The following is a 20,750-nucleotide window of genomic DNA, read 5'->3' as shown; positions in this document are numbered from 1 at the left end:
TTGAGTCATAGCTACATTTGACACTATATTTAACAGTCAAGTTACAGCTTCTATCTCATGTTAGGTGGAAGAGTAAAAGGTGGTTGTGTTTTCTCTGTGCATAGGGTTACGTGTTGAGTTTTTGATATAATTTTCCCAAGCTCAATTTTTGAAATTGTTACATAATTTCATGTTGAAATCGTTTAAAATGTTGCGTGCTTCAGTTTTGTTGTTGGTTATTTGCCTTAATGCAGGGTTATCCTATGGTGAGTATACAATTTAATACGACTGCATTTTTCATTGTCTAATAATACTATATCATTGAAAAAAAAATAATTTTTCATAATTAATGCACGTGTCCCAGAAGCAAATGTAAATGTCGATTACCAAAGACTAGACAATAAAGTTTAATTTTTATCAAGATACCGTTATTATTTGCTAAATTAACAATTTTATTTTTTAATTTCACTTTACGCTGATAGTAGATAATTATATTTCTTCGAAGTATTATACTCATTCCAATGTTTCTTTATATGAATGGTATACTTTCTTAGAAAGGTGGCGTAAGTATATCATGGCAGGTTTTGAATTGCTTACTGTGCCCATGTAAACAATCCGTGATCGTGACTGTTTCAATATACATACACACATATATTCTCAAATAGCTTTACTTTTTGTTTGGTATGCATAGATTGAATGAACGACAAAACACTGTATATATAACTGAAATTATATATAGTACTGTTTGATCCTGACACAGTACACTGATCGTAATATAAGCTATTCACGTAGATAGTACTTTAAGACTTTATTCACGAATTAACATTATTAGAAATAAGAAGTACTATGTTTATATATCTTCAATATTAATTTCTATAGAAATCTGAAGTCAAATATTTAAAAGTTGCTTACAATCAATCTTATGCTCCAATAATAAAAACTGACTTTTTAATAAAAAATTTGAAAAATTCATTCGATCAATAATTGCGAATCATCCGAAGAAGAATAGAATGAATTCAATTCATTATCTCTTCGTTAATTTCTAAACATTAAATAAAATATAATTTTTATCATTTTCTAGGAATATGTAATCTCTAATTAATCTCTGAATATTGTTAAGCTAATGTTACTACCTTATCTCTTATTCATAATGTTACATTGTTATCAACTCAGAACTAGTAGACATTTTTTTGCATTCTACGATAAATACATGAATACAGTTTGTAAATAATTAACAGAACTACTTTATTAATAAAATAATTAATTTTTCTTCGATCATACATAATCGATTTTGTGAATCACTAACGATAAGTGTGGGAACCGGATGTTATTGAACTTGTGCACTCACGTGATCTAATTACCGATTTGAAATTATAAGCAAAAGAAATTCCGTGACTTATACACATAACACAAAACAATTTTTCAAATCCTTATCATCTTTGGAATTTCAAGTGTTTCATTTTATTTTACATTATTAAAATTATTACAACTGCCTAACAGTTGAAGTTCATTTTGAAAAGTTAAATTATACAAATTGGAGATCATCTGATTAATTAAGATTATTTTTTCGATCGTAAATTAAAGCTGAGTTTCAGGAAATATTTTTGCACTGCGATGAGCGACAATTTATATATTTGCAGGAATGGACTGCAAAATCGGTCACACTACCGGTCTGAAGAACTTTATTGACACAGTGACTAATACTAACTCGTGTCCAGGAGTTTTCGACCCAGCGGAAAAATCCTTTTGCTGTTACAGTTTAGATAGGACGTATTACTGCTGTGATGCCGCAGAATTCGGAATCACGGCATCATGGTAATGTATTCTACCATATACAGTTGTTTTTTTTATTAATTTAATTAATTATAAGTTTTAAATATTGGTATTTGTCTTGTATGCGGCGTTTACTGTAACCTTATGATTTGGTACAAATTGGAATGTTTATTATTACATTTTGAGTAATTAATTTCTTGTTTAATTAAATGGAGCTTTATTAAACAATTTAATATTTGTAAGAGGAGAGTGTAAATGTCGAAATTGTTCCTATCGGTAAATCTAGATTCTTTGAAAATCACTTTTAATAGTTACGTATTTTTAGAATAATACTTTCATAGATTTAAAAGTAGTTTTTATCTATTATTTACTGTGGCGTCAGGTACTACTTCTATCCGATTTTTCTAACTAATTTATCGATTACACTCCCACGAACTACAATTTAGAGTTGGACACATAAGAAGTGAATATCTTATCAGTAAATTTTCATGTGATATCAAAATTGCAATTATCAAGACTATGACGCGATATTATCATTGATAGAAAGTAATTTTTTAATATACACTTAAATATAAGTAATTATAAAAAATAAGCTCTTATTAGACCTTATTTTTATTTGAATCTTTTTTTCTTAAACATTCCATTAAGTGACATTTTGATTATTTAATGATCAAATTAATGAAAGGTCTATTTTATTGTACAGTAACAGAGACAACTTGCCTTGCCTTTTTTCACATATCTCTGAGCAGTTGATAATATTTGATTCATTCGTTGTTTTATCTCTACATTTTGTGCTCATATTATTTACGTTGCGGGCGTGATTTTTATAATGTAAGGAAATGATTTGTCTGTGAAATTAGGTGTTTCGAAGAAATCATTCGTGAACAAATATTTAGTTCTACAGAGTATTTAAAAGACTGTGATATATTTTAAAAACTGATCGTCAAGATTAAAATAGCGCAAACATTTATATACATGTTGAATGAATTATTAGATCTTTGAAAACTCAACAATTTTCTTTATTTAATTTCATTTCCTACTGAAAATTCCAATGGTGGACGTGTAGTGTTAAACTATAAAAGTTGAAATTATTGTATTGCAGGGTTATTCTTACAGCGGTTCTCTCAGTTGTCATTGTAGTTTCGCTGATAGTGTTTTGTATATCCTGCTTATGCTGCAGCTGCTGCCCATGGTATCGCAGACGTCATCGGGGAACAGTATATGGAAGTACGTATATCTACGTATAATACGATACTCAAGTTTCGAGAATATTATTTTGTATCACTCCTTATTACTTTCAACGATCATCATCCACTTCGTTTCTCCCTTTTAATGAAGTGAAAATTGATCCATAAATGTACTTTCAAGTATCAATGGCATTTTTTAATTACACGAGTTATGGTAAAATGTTGATTTTGTATGCAATAGATATTTGTTATTTTTCATGAGTAATTCACAATCCTGTATGTTTGCATTTGTGGGTCACCCTTCACGCTATTTAATAATTAATTTTCGAATATTGTGAAAGTAGGATTGTTATTCAATAATAGAAAATTAATTATTCATGACGTGATCACACATAAATAGTCGCTAATTTCGTCGTGTAATTGTTTGTAGGACCAACCGTGGCCTGATTCTGTTTCATCACATCCTCCAATCTCCTCATACCGTTCTCCTCTTTACATATAATGTTTTCCATATTTGTATGTTAGGATAGACATAAATTTTTTTAAATACTAATTGTTAGCTTTGCTCTCTCTATATTTTTACATAATATTTGTATGTTCTCATTTCAATTGAATTTAATATCGTTCACTATACGATAAAATGAATGAAGATTTCAACGCACAAAATTAACTTCCTATAAAAAATGATTTCTAGAAAATTATTGCATCGATAATATGATAAAGAACTACAAGGCTCAATTTCTTTTTTTACAAAACTTGCATTAATAACGCGTATTAGTGACAAAATGTTAGAGAACATGCTAAAACTATTTCTAAAGAGATTCTGTTCCTTAGAGTATATCATAACAATGATATATTATTTAATATAATACATAACTGTATTTGTCATTATGACACAATTATATAAGAAAATTACTATGCTTTCTATCTAATGTTTAAGCTTTTACATTCCAACCTTTGCATATCAGTAAACAATACTTAAACTTACTAATAAAAAGTTTGTAAAATTCTGAATTCGTGAAATAATGAATCTAAGGATATGCAAAGGGACGACATACATTCCATGATAATTTTTTCTATGTGAAAAATATATTCTTTATGTTCCTTTACTTTTTTTTAAATAGTATTGTAAACGTGTTTATTACTTAAAATAATTCAGTTTGTTAGGGCGCTTAAGACCAGTTAATGACATGCAGAGAGTATCACGAATTCGAGAATTCTATTTTTGCCTGCGAATTGGTAAAAATAGAACTACTCGCTTGGACTTCCAGATACACATATTTTTATGCAATTTTGTATTTACACATGCGCGAAAGTTCATATACCTGTTTACTATTTTGCTAACGATGTAATGCGCCGCCTTATAGATACATGTATGTGAAAATGTAAGCCTAAGATTTGCTTCAACCTATGGACAAACGCTTTCTAATAATGTAAAAAATATATGTAATAAATAATCTTTTGATGTTCCAATAACAATCAACACTTTTTTCTTACTATTGTGATAAGAATAATGTTATATATATGCTGTAACTACGGTATTATTAGTTGTGTCGGTCATTTAAAAATAAAGCGACACACCGCCCTGCAATAAAAAATATCACATTACTCCTCGAACCTTCCTCTACGGTGCTTGAATATATCCTTTTTTCAAAGTTTATAAAGATTTTTTAAGATTCTTCTAATTTTACTTAAATTAAAAAAATGTTTTGAAAAGAATTAGAATTTAATTAGAATTAGAGGTAGAATTAAATTTGGAATAATAAAGATAGCAACGAAACATTCTTTATAGTTTTCTTACGTAGAGAAAATCGTGAAAAAAAAATCTGTACTTTTTATCACAGGGTGATGTTCTTTTATAACTTTAAGAATATTTAAGATCACGTTGAAGTTATAAATGTAAAATAGTACTTACGTAGACTTCCAAGTCCACCTTTCTGGGAATATTTGTTTCAGGAGTGCAGGCACCTGCTAGTGTTGTACACGTAATTCAAACGCCTGCGAACGTTCCACCACCACAACCACAACCAGCACCGTATTATGCAAATGTTTTGAATCCTACAAATTCAACAGGTAATTATTATACGTACAAAAAAAAAAATACAAAACGTTTACGTGACTAATTAAAAAATTATATATGTAGATTTTATTTAGTATTTTTCTACACAATATTTCGTTTTCAAGGAGACCGTATTTAAACTCCGCGGGCTATATATATATATATGTTAGGCTATGTTCTTAGCAATACATCTCTATTCTTTACTATCGTTATTTATTAATATTATGTTCCTCTGCTTTAACTTGGTTAAAATGATTTAACCTCTAATTATTTAATTAAACAAACATAATTTCCATCGCCTCGAACACAAAAGATCTGAATAATCTTATTAATATTTACCTCTTTTAGGATTGTCGCAACCACCGCCATACACAGCACACGAGAATGATATTTACTCGAAGCAAGCACCGTATAACCCAAACTACGTTTAATCGAATAAATAACATTAAACGTGTTTATCATATTGAAGTCCTGATGCATTTTCTTCGAGCCGGTAGTTGTAATTTGGAATTTTATTCGCCAGTTCGACTGCTACAAACGAACGCGTCTTCCGTTTGAGGAGAACTGGGGAAGAGCGGCAAAATCCGCGTATGCGCACTCGAAATATTTGAAAGAATGAAAGGGTGCGCAATCTCACTCAATTTGAAATTGTCATGGAACCGGATTATTTCCGTGCACAAAGACTGTGCTTATTTAAGAGTAGATTTCCCTTTTGATATAGGTTTTATTACATCAACTTTTCTGAATGCACGATTTCCTCAAAATGTGTTCAACAAATAAAAATTTGCCAATTTTATTGACTTTGTACCCAATTTTTATATTTCATTACGAAGTAATATTAGTCATATAAAATCAAAATTTTTTTTTATACTTGAAATAATATTTTGTAACTAAAAAAAAAGATGACTGTACCTGAAATAGACAACTCATTAAAAATTCTAAATCGCTTACTAAAAATTTTTGACCGACGAAATCAAGATAATATTAAAATATGGAAATGTTTAATCATGATTTTCGATAAATGAATGTAAGATAAAGATGAAAATGTTTTATTTGTACTGAAATTATCCATAAAGTTCCTGATTCTCTTTTTGTATATCAACTGTGAATATATTATTACACTGTACCCCTTTATACTTTCCAAGTTAGTTCTTCCATTACATTTCTATGTATGTTTGATTTTTTAATTATCCGTATTATTATTATTATTATAAAACAAGGAGAGTTAAATGATGATGTTGTTATGATATGTAATAAATATACAACAAAAAAAGATAATAAAAACTTGTTAAAGGAAAAGCTGTTTTCCTTACTTCTCACATGAAAATACTTTTCGTTTATAGTAAATTCATAAGAATATTAAGACAATGATTTCGTGTGAATAATTATAAAGAAATGCGTCTTATGGGAAAATATATATTTTTGAGTACCTATGTTACAATATATATATATATATATATGTATGTATATAAACACTTTGTTATTAATATTTCACAGTTTTCTCTATGACTTAATTTGTATTATTGTAATACAAGACCACAGCAAATGTTCATTGCTAAGTTAGTTAAATTTGAGTCTAATTAAACAACTAGTCCAAAAAAGGTTGCACATTTTGTTCATTAACACAATATTTGCAACCCTACATGTAAGAAGGGTAATATTAGTTTTTTTTTAAATAAGAAAACTGCAAAATAAACATTTTACAATTATCGCTATTTGGACATTACAAATTCCAACGACTATTCTCCCAATCAATATGGTTGAATTTGTGTTAATCTGATATAAATACTTATAAATAATTTTGATTATTGTTTTTGATTGGCTACAATGAGTTAATTTTTTTCAATATCTCTACTTACAAATTATTTATATTTGATTTTGCAATATGTTTCATTATAACTGCATTAGAAAATAAAAATCAATAAATATAATTAAAATTGAATGATTACCAGAGTTAATATACGGTGCTCATATACGTAGAATATAAAATAAATATTTTCATTTTTTGATAAATAAAGTGCTCAATAATATCTTACTGCATTAGTTCATTTCTATTGTTGGACAGAAGTTATTATTAATGTACATAGTAAGGTTTAATGCCATATTTTTATTCATATTAATACGATTTTCTTGTTATAAATTAATTCAAAACTGTTCCTTGTAAGTTAAACATTGAAATTATTGCTTTCGAAATTTGTTTTGTAACATAAATGCATTATTACCTTTCGTTTCTAAATTCATTCCATGAGTATTAATTAAACATATTACTGGTAAATATATCAACTCTCACATATTACAAATAAAATATGTTACATAATCTACAATTCTCTTTCAATAAAGGTAGTTAATTAATTACCATTAATTTATTCATATACAAATCTACGCCAGCTTTTCCTACTACACATATTTTCCCTGATTTGACATACCATTTTTTTTTTGTACAAAACCAAATAATCTATAGTAATATCAATTATAAAGTTATTGACATTTCGTTTATACCTAGTAATTCCTAATAATACCATAAAATTATGTGAAGTTCATTTTTCTTGTTTGAATAAAATCTGAATTACAGGACGGCCATTTCATTTAGCTTGCTATTGTACAAATAAAACTATGTTCTGTCAATTTTCATTTTTATAGTGGAATTCTTTCAAATGAAATAATTTGTATTTAAATAGACCACAATCGATTCAAATCATTTCCTTACAACACACTCACAATTCAGTCAATGTAATATTGCAATATATAAAATATTAGTTTCCTGTTTCTATTTTTCTTGTAATAAAATCTACAACCTACCAATACCGATTGCACTCATATCAATATTCATTACTCTTACATATTGTCTACAAAGAAAGGAAGAAATATTATCAGTCGTGTTTTAGTAGTTCCTTGAAAACCTATTGTTTCTTACTAAGTATTTCAAGAATGGATTTAAAAATATGTTGACAATACCTTTCCTATAATTTTAATAAAGTATTTACACGCATAGAAATCCTCAAGAAATTAGAAACGTTGATTAGTAACACTTTTTCTTACATTTAAAAATTGTTATACATACTGTACACATAATTATTATGTAATATTCAAGCGATGTACTTGATATTACTATGAAAAATTATTAGTTTCTTCTATAAAATATATTTTTTAAATTTAGGTTTAATGCTGATTGAATTGATCTCACGTTATTTTAAGAACGATCTTAACACCAAACAGTATGCTGACGAATTTTATCCTAAATTGAGTGTCTTAAAACAAATTTTATAGGAAGTTCAAAGATTCTGCAAAATTCTTGTGTTTACTTACCAACGTTAAAATTTGTTGAATGATATTATAGTACGTGTGAGTTCTGAGAAGACAGTACTGCTTTAAGAGATTACACATGTAGACTGAGAAGAAGCATTCTCTGCGTTATTGAGGTTGCTATAATTATTTCGGAATGCCACATCTTCCACATTCATGGATAGCTCGTGGGATCGTTCTTCTTCTAATGGAGCAGTCGTTGATGTATGACTAATAGACGAATGACGAGATCGAGATAAATTTCCTCTTTGATTACTACCAGCTGATGGTGCTGGACTAGGAGAAGGGCTCTCAGGTATCTGTTCTTGTTCTTGCTGTTGCTTTGTTACAACTAGTCTATTTAACAAAGAAATTTGACCCTGGATACCTGATATGAATGGTCTGTAACCCAAACTGAAATACAAACCATTTTTTCTTATTATGTTTACAACATGTCTATTTTGAAACAACCAATACTTTTTATAATACATACCATTCAGAATGAGACCACCTGGTTAATGTAAGGAGGCCATCTCTTAAATTAATTACAGAATCGAATGTTTGATTAGGAGCATGCGCTGCTCTGACAGTTCTAGCCATTGCAGGTGCATCGCGTAGAATAGTTGCTAGAACAGCAGCCCATCCTATACATCCACCTTCAAGAAATAATTGTAACAAATATCTAAGTTGTACTTCTGCACGACTTATCGGTGCGCAAGGTGAGGCATTATGAACTTCTGTTTGGTCTACTGATTCTGGCGATACCCAACAGACGGTTCCAACTCCAGTCCCAACGATGGACTCGGCATCATCTCTCCAAATAGTACTACTATCACTAAGAACACTATTAGCATCTGAAAATGAAAACATAGAATGCACAATTTTCTTATATAAATTAATATAATGTAATGATAATTGTATTATTTTAACACAGTACTAGAATCCATAAATACCTTGCAACATGTTTGCTGTAAGCTTAGTTTCAGCAGCGGGAAATTGTGTTTCTAAGCTTGCAACAGGAGAAACCAACGAAGTATAAGGTGGTCGCCCACTTGGTAAGCTAGTATAACCACTATCGGGCAAGTCAACTACAAAATTTGAATTCAATGGTTCATCTTCTGGGCCTTCCAAACTGACCGATCTTATGGATCGTAGAGAGGTAAGACTGGATCTTCTAAACTTCTGTAAAGTTGGAAGGGCCAATACAGGATAAGCAAACGAAAAATCTTCATGAACTGCTTTTAGTGCTGACACATAGTCATCAATTTTCGCTGCTCTGTCGCGTTCTCTGCCAAACCATGTAACCAAATGGAAGTCCAATCGCGCAGCAAATCTTCCTAAATCTGCGAGCCGTTTTGCTGAAAGTAGTCGACGAGCATGACGTTGTAATATTACATCGATGAAAAACTCTTCGGCTGAACCCTCTCTGAAAAACCATTTTAATAGGATTATTTAAATAGTTTTAAACGCCATATATTTTAAAACGCAACTATTTAAAACTTACTTGTTATCGGTTTTTTCAATCTTAGAAGTAGTGTTCGTAGGCACAGACTTCTTTCGTCTCATAACTGCATTTCTAGTTTTTTCTAACATTGAGGAAGGAGCTATATCTTTGGCTACTGTATCAGATTGTATTTTAGGAGTCACTGTAGTACTGTAACTTCGACTTCTCGAAACTTGCATTGTCCCTAAGACTAAAGATAAGTCATCTTCATGAGGTGAAAGTGGTGGTGTTTGAGGAGGTCCTCCTAATTTTGATGTTCCACCCCAAGATGTCCGTGGTGACTCGACATCATTTGGATCTTAATAAGAAAAATATATATATTTACACATGCATGAAATTAACCCCTTCACCTTTTTCAACGAGTCTGATTTATTAACTTTTTACAATATCTTCGCTACCGATCACACACTAACGCGTGATAACGTTCTTCGGCAAAAAACCGATCACGCACCATCGTGTGATGGATTTATGTTCAGTTAACGGGAGTTCTGTGGTTAGCAGTTTGGGATAGTCTGTCGTTTCAGATCGGCAGCAAAGGTTAGAATGTTACGAAAGAAAATTGTAGGCGAAGGGGTTAATGTGAAAATAACATGCTTCTATTTACAGTGTTTTTTAATATCTTACCAATCGCTCTAAGAAAACGAACTAGGTCTTTCGAAAGTTCCCATCTTCCTTGCTCTAGAGCAGCATCTAATAGTAAAGTAGCATGTTGCCGACTAACACTAGAAGGTTCTAAGTTCTGTAAAATTATTAAGTAACTAGCAGCAGTGTCGAGTTGCTGACGTTGCAAGCAATCTTGCAATAGCTTCTTCGGTGGTCCAGCAACAGAAAATAAATAAGGCCAGAGTGCTATTTCAGTCTTCCTAGCGCACTGCACAACTGCTCTAGCCCAAACTCCTGGGAATTCACGGATGAATTCCACGACAGAAGGCAGTTGAGCATCTGGAATTGGTTCTTTACTAGTTGCTTCTTCCTCTAACACTTCATGAAGTAACAGTTCCAACGAATGTGGAAAATATGGCAGTGCAGAACACGAACGAGCAATTTCCCATGCATGATATCCCAAATTACGGTGAATAAGTTGTCGTAATATTTGATGAAGATAAACTTGGCTCTGAAATTAAAATATATGTGTAATGGCTCAAAGTCGATTGATAAAACGTAGGTTAATATATAGTTATATGCTTACTGTAAGCTCTAATAAACTGAATGGTAATGAAAATGGGGAATTAGTATCCGAAGTAAAAAGTACTGTATCGTTCTCTGCTCCCAATAAAATAGCATCCTCAAATAATATAGCCAAAGGATAGATACGTAAATGAAAAGGCAACATTATTCTCTTGCTCATAAACGTATGTGTCTTTTCCTGATGATTTCTTGGAAATAATGGAAGCCAAACACGCATACCATGAGCACCACAGAACAACCATAAAGCTTCTGTTAAGTGAGGTTTATCTCTTCTCGATCTCCACGGCACCCAAACATTTTCTACGTAAGAAGCTAATACTGTTGGAGCACTACACGTAAACAGCTGTAATTTATTTATAAATATTAGAAATAAATTAATGATAGTATCGATTATAAATATATTATTCACGTACAACTTCTGGGTTGTCAGTACAATGTTCCCGTTGAACCATGAGAAGACGTCCAGACACATTCAATAAAAGACTTTCGGGGTGCGGATGACTTCCAGCCGTTTCTGCACGTATAGTAGTCAAAGTGGCACTTACAACGCAAGCAGGATGAACACAAAGTCCACTAATATCTACAGTTTGCAATCTTGTTAATTCTATACTGCCTGCATCTAAAATATCATCTTTTTTAATGCGCATGTTATCTATAATTTATTAGTTTTTATAACATATTAATTCTATTTTATTACTCACCATTATTGCTTTCTAATACCATATCATAAATGCTAATTTGCGCATTGGCGCAAAACGTTAAGAGTCTATCCTTTAGAGTATTGAGCAACAACACTTGTGATGGCATTCTAACTGTTCTAACATAATTATTATCCAGACGTGTATCACGTGGATATATTCTAATTTCATCCTTATCGTCTAATATTGAATAACTACTGACTATTAAGAAACCTCGATGCCATAATAGTCCTCCAGTCACAATGAAATCACGTTCTTGAGTTTCGTTACCAAAAAGTTTCCATTTACGTGTAGGTAAAGAATAATGAGCTAACCCTGTCCGTCCAGCTACAGCAATGCTCACTCCTTCATTATCAATAGCAGTATACTAACAAGAATAATCATTATATTAATAATACCGTTTCGTTATTATTATTTTTATTATTATTATCAATACTGTAAAAGAAGAATTTCAATTATGTAGCATAAATAATTACATACTCGTATTGGCCAATTGGAACCACTATAGGCAGAAGGAATAGGAACAACTAGCCACTGTTTACAACCCGCAAGTGTTTGCGTTATAGAATCATTAGGAATTTCACTACCTATATGAAAGGTTGAAGTATTCGTAGAAACCCCGCCACCAAGATTTAAATACAGTCTATCTTCCCCTTGCAAATATAAATGTCCATGGTGACCCTATATATAAAATTATTATAATCAACAAGTACTATAAAGATATGTATAAATGTTTATTTTTTATATTACCATGCATGGATTAATCGTCAAAGGACTTTTTACAAAATCTAATTGTATCAAAGAACGCCTTAAATTAGTTCCTTCATTTCCATTTTCTTCAGTCACCGAAGGATCTGGAGATTCTCTTAACATCCAAAGTTGATAACCTTCTGCTGACCATTCCTGTAACATGTAAAAGATAAATTTCAATAGAAAACTAAACTTGAAGCAGCTAGATAATATCAATGAATTTACTAACCATTGTATGGATGTGTAAAGGATTATCATGGCTTAAGTCTACTCTTAAACCATAATCCCATTTTAAGCTACAAAGTAACAGAGCACCAAATGTACTCCATACTGCTAGGCCACCGCCTTCCCAAGCTAGTGCAATGGCACAACTGTCGGGAGTCCACCTTAAACACCTCACACGACCTGGTTTTCCTGGATAATCTTTTGAGGATAGGTTTAAAATATGCGACATTTCTAGACTTCCTGTTGTTTCATCTACATAATATACGACACCTTCCGAACTAATAATAAAATAGATATTTTATTTTTACTAAAAAATATGTTTTCATATAGATATTAAAGATTTAAAGAGACATACTTTTGTCTTCCAATTGCAATAAGTCGATATTTATGATTTACGGCTGCGCAAGTAGCGTCATCGATATCTCTAGCCCAAATTCCTTGAACTTGCTAAAATATAATATTGTTACAAATGTCTTATTTAAATAACATTGAAAATTAGTTAACGTACATTAGGATCAAACTTCAATGACTGTGCTGTGAGAAATGCTGCTTTGCCAGTGTTGAGAACAATTGCAAATCCACCAACTAAGGGAGAATACTCTATATCAGTAACATATACATTATTTTCAGTGAGTGGTACAGCCACAGTAGATATTTGTTGATCTACACTAAATGGTATCCTCCTTAAATCAAGAGAGTAATCTCGATTAACTGTACCATCCCATTTATGTCGTATTATGTGACTGGTTTTGGTAGCAACCATAAGTTCATCACGTATACAAACTAAAGAACTAATACCACCATCTATCCAAGCTGATTTTTCCTAAAAATAACATTTAGTGTTAAAGAAATTGTAACATCAATATTAAAAAGTCAACATTTCATTCTTCTGTGTATCTACTTACAAATGTCAAAACTAAAGATGGAATAACTTCTTTGATAAAAAGTTCAGCACTATCCCTTTTTAAGCTGGTTACTGGAGAATCTCTCTGTTCATAGAGACCTCTTCCTTCTGCACTAGTATCTGATAATCGATAAAATAGAAGATAGCTATCCGATGTCTAAAAAATTTAAATAAAAATAATATTCTGTGCCATGTTACAAATTAATACATTACATAAGTATTCATACCGCAATGACCAGCATACTTGAGTCTGGTCTCCATTGTACCAAAGTATTGTCACCGTGTTTCTTTAAAGAATCTGCAGTCCTTCTGATAAATACTATGGGCACACATGGCTATAAAAACAAAATATTCCTGATCACATTAAATCAGACAGTAATACAAAAGCATTTTTATGTTGAATACTATCTTAAAAGACGCTATAAGTTAAAATACAAAATAATCATTAAATATAAATCTAAATAACATACATATTTATAAAAATTACATTGATACAAGATGTCGATTATAACGATCAGGAGAAGGAAATTGTTTACTGTAATTGCGATTTATAAACAAATAAATGCTTTTGACATAAGATGCTAAGTGTCATAAAAGGTGTTAATTTTACTTTAATATGTACTAATTGTTCGTTTATAATGTTTTAATTGTTACACATGCCTTGCAATACCAGATGGTAACAGAATCTGTTGTTAAAACGGCAAAAAGTATTTTGTCCCTGTTGCAAACGACCGCGGTTATCTTCTCTGCTTCTGTTGTATTTAATACTCGCGGCCATCCGATAGGGAAAAACATGATTTCTCTTTGAGACTATATCCTCTTTACGTTCACATTCTTATTATATTTAAGTGGTTTCCGTGTTTCATCTCTTGTTTCGAAGAATCTGACAAGTAAACACATCCTAACCTCACCATTTTAAGCTAATCGTAAATAGTACCAAATAGGTTATTCGTGCAACACGAAGCGAAATGAAGTCCTTCGAGATCCACGTAGCACAAACCGCAGGGGACTCGTACTCGTAACATTCGCGCTACTTATCTAATTCGCAATCATTTCACACTGTCGCGTGTAACCTTTAACATTTTCCCACTGGGGACGCGATTCTCAGACATTTATTTGTATACGGAAATTAACGGGAATGTTAAAAAAGGTAAAGAAAATATAATGCATAGCTTAGATATTTCAAATTGATCGATAATGAATTGATTTGTTTAGAGTTGAATCGAAGAAATATGAAAGTAATACATACAAAATGCCGTATTTTTTAATTATTAATGGAGAGTACCATTATAATTGGATTCAGGTTAAAATGATCTAAGAACACTCATTAAATTCAGGTATGTATTTAAATTATAATTATTTTCGAATATTTTTTTAAGTATAAATTAATATTCAAGAAGTGGAAGTTATACATTTAAATTAGGTAGGTCTTTTTTCCTCCTAGTGAAATGAGTTCGTCTCTCGTCAGACTAGATATGACAGTTCTGTGAAGTGACCGTCATAAGCGTGAAAGTTACCTTGTCATTGAGCGAAATGTAATCTATTATATAAATCCTTATTTTAAATGGTATGATTTATCTTTTGTATAAAAATATTCATTGAAGCATCAAAGAATGTTAAGCATGAAGACCGTAAAGTGAATGTGTTTAAGTCAGCTCTAAAGTGGTCTTCAGTGAAGAATGTGCGGGATCTTCAATAAATTAAAAATTGAAGAGGATATAGATCAGAAAGAAAGATATAAATAAGAGTCGAGGTAAAACCGTGATGTAACATACCAATATATTTCTTTACAATGTTCATGTAACACGTGATATGTGTATTGTCATAGTATCGCGAAGCAATCGCGTTTATTGCTGGTTGAGTATTGCAAACACCATCACGACTCGACATCTCTTTAATATAGGCGCTTGACTATGTATTTAGGATTCCAAAAGTCTGTACATTATTCCACAATATCACAGAACCTTATGATCGAAAATTTTCGAAAAGTTATGTAACACTTAGTACAAACGAAGAATAACATGCGTAGTATTTAAAACAGTTTTCACAAAAACCGACAATTATCACAATTATGGAACCATTAAACTACTACTATTTACAATATTTTGTTTGTGGGTTACTTATTATTAAACACGACGCAATGTATGGAAAATATGTACGCTTCCACGAATATTTTCAAGTACACAAATTTTCGGCGGTCATGGACAGCCAGGAAAGTCAAGCATTCAACTGCATTTCGTCAAATTATAATACAAACGTTGAACCTAGAAATGTGAATTAAAAATTGCTGCAATAGAAAACATCGACACATTTAAATGACCATTTTTGTTACGAATCTAATTGTATACGATTTCCTAGGTGAAGAAATGGAAAAAGCTCGAAGAACGTGGGAAGACTTATCAAAACAAATATCACTTAATCGCGTGTTCCATATACTAAATAGAGACAATGTACACAAGAATATAAATTACACGTTAATTGCATCGCAAATACCTCGGATCTCATAATGATCCTCGGTAATATTATTCGCTTTTGGGAGCAACAAAATTGGTCATTCAATGAACAATACAGAAGAACAACGAATACATCGTGTCACCACTAGGAAAGTCTATCTGCAACAGAGTCTTTTCTGAGTAATTGACATCTAGCAAGTGGGTGCCATGGATGGTCCCATGGTGTTCATTTTGGATGGTCGGCCAAAACCTCGCGTACCATCGGGACCAGAAGGCATTCTCGTCACGTTCTCCGGGAGATGCGTCAAGGCAATGCCACTATTGCTCCTGGGTCGACAAAAACCGCCTTGTTCAGAGCCCGAAGAACACAGAGACAGCCTTCTAGTGTTTGCATCGAAGCCAGAGTCTCGACTGCAGGAAGACAGCCTTCTGAAGAAATGCCCGTAATCCGTGGATCCACGACGACTAGAATGATAACAGGCGGCGTTGCACTCGGAACCGGAACTCGAGCAGCAGGAGAAACGGCGATTTTCCGGGTAATAGTAGTTTGGCGGGAAGACTGGGTGACAGTAACCGGTTTCAGAGCTGGAGGAACAGGCGGAATAGCGTCTGCCGAAGCTTCCTGTTTCCGAACTGGAACCAGAGCCGGAACAGGAAGACAGGCGACGTAGGATATAGCCATTTTCTGAGCCTGACATGGAACAAGCGGACAATCGGCGAGATAACCATGCGTCAGGCGAAGGGGGTCCTGTAAAAAATAATTTAATCTGTAGATTTTGAGGAGAACTCGATTTTTATTCTATTTGCAAGTAAAGCACGAATAGCAGTTCGTGAAGACGGTATGGCACTTTCTTTGCATATGCTTTTTTCAAGAGATTAATATTCTCGCGATATTAGTTTTTCCTTTTTAATAAATATTTATATCTAGTAGATATTCAAATATGATTCAAAGGGTTCTGTACCTTGAAAGGAATGGCCCGGGTAAGGGTGATACATCTGGTAACCATGAATAGGCTTTTTGTATCTGGCTCTTCCATCTTCCGCCTCAGATCCACTGGCGCAGCTTGAAGAGTTATAAGCTTCCTCTTTTGCTAACCTCGTCAGAGCACTTTTCTTCGTTGGTTGCTGTTTCCTCTTCTTGTCGTTGGATTGTTGAAGCTCGAATACCTTGGCATCACCCAAGGTCATTTGCAAAGCGATACGAGCAGACGCTGAATCCGTGAACTCGACCATGGCGCACTCTTCGCTCGATGCTAATTCTGGTCTCTTAGCGATTGCTTGTCGTACCTAATAAATAGTCCCAGAGTTAAAAAGGCAGACACATTTCTTAGATTTTCTATTTTCACTTTAATCTGCTCAACGTTTTTAATTAAATAATTCATAAGAATATTACCTCGGCTGGAGCAGGATGACCAGGTCGAAGAACCCTAATTAGGGCAATCTCTCCGCATGGTCTAAAGATTTCAGCAACTGACTCGACTGATAATTTTTCCACAGGAAGCCTCGCAGCTAAAATAGTCCTTGATGGGGTGGTCTGGTCGAAGGGCGGCAAAGGATCGACCCTACGTAATTTAGTACCTTGCGGGTTCACTTGAAGCTTCTTCGATTTTGCCAAAGCAGCACCAACCACCCTCCAGTCTCTACTCAAATGCTTCACTCTCTTGAAACTCGAGATGAGTTTCAAAGACACGTATCCTTCTTTGTTTCTCTTCACATGCTTCAAAAGAAAAGCGTCCTTAACAATATTTTCATCCGAAAAGTAAAATTCCACTTGGGCACAGATCTTCTCAGCCAATTCGTCGCTCGGTGGAACAAAATCGTCTTGCTGGTCAACTTTGCTCCCTTCAGCAGCAGTTTCCTGCTGTTGATTCTTCGACTCTTTTGGAGATGAATCCTCGGTTAAATCTGCTCCCGAATCGCCGTCAGAATGTTTATGCTCTTTCGCCCCATTTTTCGATTTCCTTTCGTTATCTGAGCTCCCACAATCGGACAGGTCAGCCTCTTCTCCTTTGGAGCCTCTACGATCGAAGGAAAGGCTCACATCGCTGTCGACGGAAGAAATGCTGTCCCTCGTATCAGACTTCTTCATCGGCGGCGGAGAAAACATCAAGTTTCCCACTTGATCTCTCGATTCCTGCTGGAAATCCACTTCGTCCATGTTTACGCGCTTCGACGTCCGAGCAAGATACCAAGTGGCAGAGTCCCTCAGACACCAATCGTTGACGGAAGACACTAAGATCAATCTCGCTTCTAATCCATCTGAGACGTTGAACTGCAATGTCCCTCTGCGAGAACACCTTCAGGTTTCTTGATCTCTAAATCTGTCAGACGATCAAGCGAACATCGTGTTTACTACAGTAGCAACGAGTCCTCGACCCAAGACTCCAGAGACGGAACACCCTTGTCTCTCGTGATCGATGTTAATTGAAGCAAAGGGCTAAGACGATGCTTATCGGACCAAAGGATGAGGCGAGTCCTCGATCAGCTTTGTTTCCAAGAAGTCGTCGAGCGTTCTTTTATAAGGAGGTTCTTATCTACGATTATGTCGTCCAAGGAAATATCGATTGTACAGCAGCGATCCCTTCCTTCCTGTCACCGGTCCGACACGTTTGGTGGCACCAAAGCGAATCTGCGGAGAGAGGACGGTAGATCTATTAAACGAACCGATGGCACACTAACGATCCTCTGGAGTGGGAAAATGCGAATGATCCTACGGGAGGGGGGGAGTATCGCGGGGGTGAAGGCGATTTGTTGAAGGGGGAGAAAAAGAAGAGACTAAAAGAGCCGATCTTCCCGCTCTCGTTGGGAATGCATGCTCATTCGTCTCGGAAGGGGAGGAAAGTGGGGGACGTTGCGCGATTCGTGACAGTTCGGGGAATAGTGGCCTTCCCGAAGACGCGTCCACCTCTTTAAATACTTTCGCCCGCGGGTCGCGCATGCGTGATTACTACTCCCCGTGACAAACCTACCCTGAGGTCGTGACCTTCCTAAATACCGGTCAAGAGTGAGACACCGGGAAGATAGGAATCACTTGAAGGGCAGCCGGCCGGGACCTTGAGAAAGTAAAGGTACCCATGACAGGGTGGCTGCGAGTTCGTAGTGCAACGCGGAAAAGGGACATGCGCGAAATTAAAAGCGAGGAATACCATGTCTGCCCGAGATTCTATTTCCAGGAGGATTTAAATAGCATATTTGTTACTATTTATATGAAATCTGTTTTTAAAATTGTTCAAAAAGACATCCATACAGAATATTTATTCAGTTAAAGAATAAAATAAAAAGTTCTCTTATTTGAAAATCAAATAAAGCGATGATTTGAAGACAAGTCATTTGTCTGTTCAAATAAATTACTATATGATTATTTCAAGTAATGGTAAGCTTTAATTAGGTTATTTCAAATAAGATAACGATCATTTTTCAAATAGTTTATTCCAATAATGCCCATGTCTGCATTTCACTACAGCCACACATTTAACGTGAACAGCTCTATACCCAAGTAAGACTTTATTACGTTCTAGAAAAAAGAACTAGAATATGGCTTTCCATTCAAGGCTCCAGCGTTTCGCGCCGTACTGAAATGTCGACTACGTAAAAAAATTGTCTTTTACTCAAGGTTGCATCGTACCTAATCGGATAAACAATAATTACGTTTATTCACCCGACAATTAAAGTGATTACAGAAACAATTACAACGTTATCTTCTATATTAAAGCGTTACCATTTTAAACGTATTTAAATACGAGTAACAGATACAAGTACTTAACACCGTAACGCGTAAATTTTATGAACCGAATCAATAACCGACAGGCATTAGAACCCTTGAAGAAAAAATTGATATTAATTACTTACCGTGAAAAACACGATTTACTCCAATATTTCGCATGACGAGGATATGGAAACCGGCTTTGAGAAATGGGAACGATTTTCATTCAGGATTGCTACGTTATGTCAGCTATGAGAGGGCAGAACGCAAGACTAGAAGAGCGACGCGAACTCCTCGACTACTTGGACCTAGTCTGTGTCTTTCGCGGAAGCTGAGACACCGACACAACTGCTACAGGAAGGAAGGACCTCTTCATGGTGGTGGTAAAGCCTCGACAACCTCGTGGAGACCCGTCGGGCTTATTCACAAACGTTTCACATTGCATCCGGACGCTGCCAGCATAATAAGATATAGGTCAAGTGCGGCTGGTACCATGTATGGCCATACCTGTAGCGGGGAAGGACGAAGATATACGCAGGTTATCGTTGTCGAATCGAAAGGGTTCATTCTCTGTCCTCGTCCTTCCAGCTCTTCGTCTATTTCGAGAACCACCTGCCAAATGATTCTTAATCCTGCGCATGGCTGGACACTTTTGATGTAATATTAAGTGACGTAGGTATTTCGTATAAAGTGCCATTTGATTTCGCGGTACCTTAGAACTTGAAGTGTAGTTTCTTGCTGGTTACTTGTAAAAAATAACTTTAAACATTGCTAGTGCGACCTTGACGAACTAAACATGAGATAACAAAGTTGTCACAGAGTAGTATAATGAAAATATAGATACTATAGAGAATATAGAAAATATAGATACATCTTTAAGATTGAAATCTTTAGATTTAATTCTTGATTTTTTTAGTTAGAAAAATTTTATATTTTTTTGAGAATAATGATATTGTATTTGTGAAACAATAAAATATTAATTTAAAAAATATGATGAAATAGCTGTTTGTATACAAGAAGGAGCAAAGGCCTAAACAATCGATAG

The 20,750-nt window shown here is 33.8% G+C and overlaps 3 protein-coding genes across 3 annotated transcripts; 1 reads left to right on the top strand and 2 right to left on the bottom strand.

The window, feature by feature from the left end:
• The first annotated feature begins 51 nt into the window (after nt 1-51).
• LOC143185154 (uncharacterized) lies at nt 52-6,079 on the top strand. Its single transcript, XM_076387893.1, has 5 exons — nt 52-245; nt 1,620-1,794; nt 2,855-2,979; nt 4,896-5,012; nt 5,347-6,079. Exons 1-5 carry the CDS (start codon nt 170-172, stop codon nt 5,427-5,429), a joined length of 576 nt encoding a protein of 191 aa, XP_076244008.1. The 5' UTR covers nt 52-169; the 3' UTR covers nt 5,430-6,079.
• A 1,950-nt stretch (nt 6,080-8,029) lies between these two features.
• On the bottom strand, nt 8,030-14,502 carry Rich (guanine nucleotide exchange factor subunit Rich). The gene is made up of 16 exons (XM_076389386.1): nt 14,210-14,502; nt 13,777-13,884; nt 13,551-13,706; nt 13,154-13,468; nt 13,001-13,092; nt 12,650-12,923; nt 12,421-12,573; nt 12,151-12,351; nt 11,674-12,037; nt 11,386-11,591; nt 10,974-11,315; nt 10,409-10,898; nt 9,785-10,082; nt 9,234-9,706; nt 8,774-9,134; nt 8,030-8,694 (listed from the first exon to the last, which is right to left on the bottom strand). The coding sequence occupies exons 1-16, from the start codon at nt 14,342-14,344 to the stop codon at nt 8,367-8,369; spliced, it is 4,296 nt and encodes a 1,431-aa protein (XP_076245501.1). The 5' UTR covers nt 14,345-14,502; the 3' UTR covers nt 8,030-8,366.
• An 801-nt stretch (nt 14,503-15,303) lies between these two features.
• On the bottom strand, nt 15,304-19,285 carry Achl (La ribonucleoprotein translational regulator Achilles). Its single transcript, XM_076392330.1, has 3 exons — nt 17,396-19,285; nt 16,965-17,289; nt 15,304-16,750 (listed from the first exon to the last, which is right to left on the bottom strand). Exons 1-3 carry the CDS (start codon nt 18,158-18,160, stop codon nt 16,194-16,196), a joined length of 1,647 nt encoding a protein of 548 aa, XP_076248445.1. The 5' UTR covers nt 18,161-19,285; the 3' UTR covers nt 15,304-16,193.
• Between the last annotated feature and the right edge of the window lie 1,465 nt (nt 19,286-20,750).

Source organism: Calliopsis andreniformis, chromosome 2 (genome assembly GCF_051401765.1).
Source record: "Calliopsis andreniformis isolate RMS-2024a chromosome 2, iyCalAndr_principal, whole genome shotgun sequence".
Lineage (NCBI taxonomy): Eukaryota > Metazoa > Arthropoda > Insecta > Hymenoptera > Andrenidae > Calliopsis > Calliopsis andreniformis.
Note: the sequence above shows the minus strand (reverse complement) of the source record. Positions and strands in the feature narration are given on the sequence as shown.

Excerpts from the sequence above, each read along its gene's own strand:
- LOC143185154 (XM_076387893.1), top strand. The coding sequence starts at position 170 with ATGTTGAAATCGTTTAAAATGTTGCGTGCTTCAGTTTTGTTGTTGGTT. Across the intron at positions 2,980-4,895 it reads TCGGGGAACAGTATATGGAA|GAGTGCAGGCACCTGCTAGT; the intron begins GTACGTATATCT and ends TATTTGTTTCAG. Across the intron at positions 5,013-5,346 it reads GAATCCTACAAATTCAACAG|GATTGTCGCAACCACCGCCA; the intron begins GTAATTATTATA and ends TACCTCTTTTAG.
- Rich (XM_076389386.1), bottom strand. The coding sequence starts at position 14,344 with ATGTTTTTCCCTATCGGATGGCCGCGAGTATTAAATACAACAGAAGCA. Across the intron at positions 11,592-11,673 it reads GGTATTAGAAAGCAATAATG|ATGCAGGCAGTATAGAATTA; the intron begins GTGAGTAATAAA and ends ATGATATTTTAG. Across the intron at positions 9,135-9,233 it reads TACAGCAAACATGTTGCAAG|ATGCTAATAGTGTTCTTAGT; the intron begins GTATTTATGGAT and ends TTTCATTTTCAG.
- Achl (XM_076392330.1), bottom strand. The coding sequence starts at position 18,160 with ATGGACGAAGTGGATTTCCAGCAGGAATCGAGAGATCAAGTGGGAAAC. Across the intron at positions 17,290-17,395 it reads GTCATCCTGCTCCAGCCGAG|GTACGACAAGCAATCGCTAA; the intron begins GTAATATTCTTA and ends ACTATTTATTAG. Across the intron at positions 16,751-16,964 it reads CCCGGGCCATTCCTTTCAAG|GACCCCCTTCGCCTGACGCA; the intron begins GTACAGAACCCT and ends TATTTTTTACAG.